General features: G+C 41.3%; 1 protein-coding gene across 4 annotated transcripts in view; it reads left to right on the forward strand.

The window, feature by feature from the left end:
* Positions 1-3,751, forward strand: part of tbc1d16 (TBC1 domain family, member 16) — a 92,129-nt gene extending 88,378 nt beyond the window's left edge. For all 4 annotated transcript variants that reach the window (XM_084071157.1, XM_084071159.1, XM_084071160.1 and 1 more), the window contains exon 14: positions 2,710-3,751. In XM_084071157.1, coding sequence (XP_083927283.1) covers positions 2,710-3,015 — 306 coding nt within the window. In that variant the 3' untranslated portion in view covers positions 3,016-3,751. The remainder of the gene's footprint in view (positions 1-2,709) is intronic.
* Positions 3,752-6,000: the final 2,249 nt, after the last annotated feature.

A 6,000-nucleotide genomic window follows, 5' to 3' on the forward strand; every position in this document is an offset into this window, starting at 1 on the left:
TGCTAAATGTGATCAATGTGATATGTGGCAATACCATTCAGTCACTGTGAGTCAGTGTAGCGCTGGTCTCTCTGTCTCTCTCTCTCTCTCTCTCTCTCTCTCTCTCTCTCTCTCTCTGCCTTTTCTGATGCTGCGGGGGGGGGGGGGGGGGGGACTACGTCTTGATAGACAGTAGCCTCACAGCAGCCTTGAGATGCTGAATGAATGCTGCCATGCCCAGATTTATGATCTGCACCCCTGCTTGTGCGTGCGTGCGTGCATGTGTGTGTGTGTGTGTGTGTGTGTGTGTGTGTGTGTACACTCTCAGTAGACCAAGGAAGACACCCCACACCACAATTTTAAAAGTTGCCTCATGGTGGCGCTATAACATCCTGCTTTACATTTTGGGTACAATTAAGTTGTTTCATTAAAGGCAAAAATCCTGAACCTTCCAATCTATCCCAAATTTCACACACAGTGAGGGGGGGAGACAATGCCATAATATGCACTTTAATAGACTGTTTGGTGCACACACGTTATATGATAAACGGTGAACTTCATTGTACTACAGTATATAGTGTACGTAGCACTTTATTTAAAATAGGTTAAATGCATTGACTGCACATTTAGAGGTTAAAATGTGCCATTCATGAAATCGGTGTCCTAAAATGTTGATGTCCTCACAAGAATAGTAATACAAATGTGTGTCTGTGTGCATGTATTATGTGCGCTTCCTCATGTGTATGTGTATGCTGCATGCGTTCCTACTGCTACAAGCACAGTGAGCAGCCTGCACTCCTGTTTGCTGCTGCTGCTGCTAGTCTAATACAATGTATGTTGGCGGTGCCTTGATGGCGTCGTAATGGCTGATTTTACAGTTGGTTGCATGATGAAAATAGCAGATCTACAAGCTCACAACGCGTCGCAGCGCAACGCGTTGTGAGCTTGTAGATCTGCTATTTTCAGAGCGCAACAAACGAGCGCAGCCAAACATAAAATAACTTGTCTTTTAGTTCTACTGGATATCTTCTCCACTAGTCCCTCACTAACATTTTAGTCTAGTTTTTATTTGTTGACGAAATTGTCAATATATTTAGTCTTAGTTTTAGTCATCATAGCTTAGTTTTTATTTAGTTTTTATTTAGTTTTCGTCAGTGAAAAGAGGTAGTCCAACATTTTTCGTCATTGTTTTAGTCGACAAAATCAACACTGCTACTGCTGTGCCTGCATTGTGTGGTTGACATTTTGCATGTGTAGTTCTGGGGAGCAGACGGGAATATTTTTACTCTAGAGGTTGTATAACGCATCAGTGACTTTGTCGTTGTGACCTTATCTTTTAAACCCGCGTTTGCACTCATTTCTGCTTTGCATTTATGGTGACAGTTGTAAAAACATGTTCTTTTGTTATACATTTTTCTTACCTACAGTATCTCTGCTTCTGCTTCGTACTCCATTAGAGTTGCCAACAGTCCCCTGAAAGACGGAATTGTCTCGTTGAATTGTTGAATTATTTGGAGAAACTAAAAGACGTGTCCCTTTTGGGACAGACTTTGTTCATCTTACAGGTTCAAACGGCTCATATACATTATGCTATAATAAACTGGACCGGAGTTGTCTCTCTACTTGGACAGCCGTTTTATGTCTACACCAAATGTCTTTGCCAAAAAATTGCCGATATACAAAATCACAAGATCTGCTATTCTTGGCCAATGTTCCCCCCCAGAAAATTGGATGTTGGGGTTCAAGTGGTTAATATTATATACAAAAACTGTACATTATATACAGTGAGATTTTATCTGTTTCTGGGCGTCCTTTACAGCCAGGTGTCCCTTTATTTGCATTTCAGGTAGTTGGCAACCCTGTTACTCCATCTCTTTGTCGCCTGAGCAACTAACTAAGCAAACAAACAAAACAACATTCATGAAATTCACAGGTTACCCTTCATATTTGAAAAGAGACGTATTCTTTTTACACTTGAGTTTGGTTTGTGAGTTTCTTTTGTTCATGTATATGGTATTTTATTTTGTTTGTTTGTTTGTTTATCCATAGTGTATTATAGTAGTGTTTTATTTTTTGAGCTATTGTGAGGAAATTGATTTTTTTACTTGTTTTTATTGTCTTTTACGAAACATCTGTACTGTCATTTTCCTTTTTCATTTTCTTTCTTTTTAACCTATTTAGACCAGGAAATAATCTGTCATTTGGCTATTCAAAAATAGCAGATCTACAAGCTCATAGCACGGCACCGAGTGCCGCGCTACGAGCTTGTAGATCTGCTATTTTTGAAAATTAGTGAAAATGTGTGCAAATCTTTGAATATATACATTTCTTTTTTTAAAGCAAATATTTGTAACTCAAATCTTTGCTTCTGGGGATTCTTTTTTAAACTTATATCGCTATAATATCAGTGGTTCTCGAACTTTTTTCATGTCAAGGACCCCCAAAATGATATGTATTTGGCCCCGGACCCCCATCTCAAAATATTTTGTTCCAAGGACCCCCAGAAGCAAAGATTTGAGATTTGAGTTAAAAATGTTTGCTTTAAACAATATATATATATTCAGATTTACACAAACATTTCACGTTTAAAAAAAAGAAATAGCAGATATACAAGCTCATAGCTTGTACTGTAGATCTGCTATTTTTGAATAGCCAAAGAAATCTTGGCTAGGAAAATCAATAAACACAGAAAAAGAAAAAAGAGCCAATTATCACCTTGTCTCCTCCTAGGCACGCAGCCTGCTGTACCAGTTCCGCCTCCTACCCAGGATCCCTTGCAGCCTCCACGACCTGTGCAGGCTGTGCGGGCCGGGCATGTGGGACAGCCGCTACATCCCCACCGTGGAGTGTTCCGGCGAGCACCCGGACTCCCAGAGCTGCCCCTATGGAGGCACCTCCACCCCCCAGCCCTCCTCCTCGCCCTCCCCGTCGCCCACGCCCTCGCCCTCCCCCAACCCCGCGCCCACCCCTCCGCCCGTGGGCAAGAAGGCCTCCAACAAGGCCCGGGAGATTTTCACCTTCCGGAAACAGTCGTGAGCGAGCCGAGGCGGAGGCTGGGGGGGGGGACAATCTAAGGGCGGAGCTTACTGGTCAAAGTGACAGATGTGTTTCTCATGAGTTTGGGGGTTTGGGGGATGTCGCCGCAGTCGCCACGGCCATCCACCCGTTTCGCCATCGCCATCGTTAAGGAGAATTATTTTGGCTCTTTTCCCACTACGAGAACTTAGCTGAACCCGTTGCTGTGGCCGTGAAACGAGTTTCACAGGTTCTGGGTTTGTTTCCATACACGCTTATGGCTGGGTTTCAGATAAGGTTATCAGCAGGTGCGCCGATTTATGTCCGCGCTACTGGGTGCGCAACGCACGCGGCACGCATCCGTATTCGTTTTTTTCCGGGTTTGTTACCTTTTTGGGGGGTTTTGTTACTTTAATGCGTTTAATTTGGTACAAAACATGTACTCCATGAAGTGTAGATGTCGGAGGTTTTTTCTTTTTTGTGATGAGTTTGTGATGGGTGCTCGTCATTTCTCCTGGGTGCTTTAGCTCCGAGGCACCCACAGTATCGGCGCCCTTGGTGATCAGAACCTAATTTGGGCCCTGCTCAGGAGGTGTTACTGACCCTGAGTTCTAGGAACCCACAACTTATACTTAAGATGTTTTTTTTTGTGTGTGAAAATAGCAAAAATAGCAAATCTACAAGCTGTTGTAATGCGACAATGTGAATGTAGATTTCCTATGTTCTCTTCTTTTATGAGTTTCATTTTTTATGACGTACGTCAACCTTCAGAGGTGGTTGTCCTGGGTTATAAAGGAAACGTAAACAAACAGCAAACAAAAAAACATGCCAGAACTTCAAGGGTTCTGGAAAGTTCCAGGTTCTGGTAAGATTCAGGGTTAACCATTCGTAGGCGGAAAAGAGCCAATTTGATTGTTTGGCATGGCGTGGTGTGGCGTGGCGTGGCTTGACACGGCACCCTGCCTTATACCAGAATGTATTCGGAAACTATGTCACGTGACTCCGCGCGGCATTTACCCATGATGCTCTGCTGCTGGACGGAATAACCAAGAGCTTTTTCTTTCTTTCTTTCTTTTTAATTAAATAAAAGAGGAAAAAAAACTCTTTTCCTGCTGGAGGACAATGGACAATCATCATCCGCCATTCTGCTGCTCAAAAATTCAGGTTTGAAAGCCTGGCTGTCCGCTACAAAACTTGGCGCGCTTCCAACGTGGTCATGGGAAGGGGTTTGTGTTTAACCCTGTAAGACCGGGAACGCATCTGTGTGTCATTTTTAGATTTCTTTTGGCTATTCAAAAAATAGCAGATATACAAGCTCATAGCACGGCACCGAGTGCCGCGCTATGAGCTTGTAGATCTGCTATTTTTTGAGAAGTGTTTCTTTTTGCAAATCTTTGAATACATTTATATTTAAAGCAAATATTTGTAACTCAAATCTTTGCTTCTGGGGATTCTACAAATATCTTCTAAATCCTAACAGTTTTTTTGAGAAAAAAAATATGTTTCTATATCAGTGGTTCTCAAGCTTTTTCATGTCAAGGACCCCCAAAATTATATGTATTTGACTGCGGACCAACATTCCAAAATATTTAATTCCAGGGACACCCATGAAGCAAAGATTGGAGTTACAAATGTTCGCTTAAAAAAAATATATATATATATTCAAAGATTTGCCCACATTTTCACGATTTTTCAAAAATAGCAGATCTACAAGCTCATAGCGCGGCACTCTGAGCCGCGCTATGAGCTTGTAGATCTGCTATGTTTGAATTGCCAAAGTGTAAAATAATGCGTTTTAGCTCAAATAAAATAATGACACAAATGCGTTCCAGGTCTTAATGGGTTAAGGGTCTGGGGGCGGGGCGGGGCGACCGGACTGGACTGGACTGGAATCCACGCAAGGGTTCAAACATGAGACTGGAGGCTTCATTCACTGAACGTTATGAAAGTCGTTCACATGCTCACAATGGAATGTTTGTGTGAATAATCAAATTATGTGTGCATATCTCAACTTTAGTGCACGGCCTGGGCCCTTTTTTTTTTATTAACATGAGATGAGATACGAGCCCGTCGATATAAACCCCCAGATAGGGTCGACTCACAAATTAGGTTTATTTATGAGATGAATTATTTGGGACATTTTAAAGGGATATTTCACGTTTTTTTTTAAATTGGTCATTGTATCGTCTACTCAGGCTTTTGTGAGCCCCCCGGACAGTTTTTAAGTTGCTTGATTCAGTATTTAGTCATTTGATATTCATTTAATCAGACACGCCCCCTTCCTATACAAACCCATTGTAACTTCAAACTCCATTTTAACCATGTTAGATTCATCAAAAACACCGTCCTTGGTTCTGGTGACTGATATTGTCCTTCTAATACGTGAGGAGGCCGTGTTTTTTTAATCACTTTTTTCATGTATTTTTAATATTTATTTGGGGATTATTATTTTTTTAAATACAATAAAGAAATAAAATAAAATAAATGAAACAAGTAATCGAAAAAACACGGCCCCCTCGCGTATTACGAGGGCAGGATGAGTCACCAGAACCAAGGACGCGTGTTTCTGATGAATCTAACATGTTAAAAATGGAAGTTGAAGTTACAATGGGTTTGTATAGGAAGGGGGCGTGTCTGATTAAATGAATATCAAATATCTAAATACTGAATCAAGCAACTTAAAAACTGTCTGGGGGGCTCACAAACGCCTGAGCAGACGATAAAATGACCCAAAAATATTTTGAAAGTGAAATCCTTTTGTTGTTTTGTTTCCTTGTTTCTCCTGTCAGCAATGTGTATGTTTGCGTTTAAACTTCAGCAATTACAGAATATTTAGCAATACTATGCGGCTATAATCCTTGCATGAGCAATTTGTCACGTATTATAGAGGGTACAGCTAGCTGAACAACACTTCAACACAAAACCAAAACTGAGGTAAGAATGTTTTTTTTTACACCACAAAATGCTCACATCAGAATAGGGCTGAAGACAGGGACGTGCACAGAT

This window comes from Gymnoscopelus microlampas (genome assembly GCF_963454915.1).
Source record: "Gymnoscopelus microlampas genome assembly, chromosome: 11".
NCBI lineage: Eukaryota > Metazoa > Chordata > Actinopteri > Myctophiformes > Myctophidae > Gymnoscopelus > Gymnoscopelus microlampas.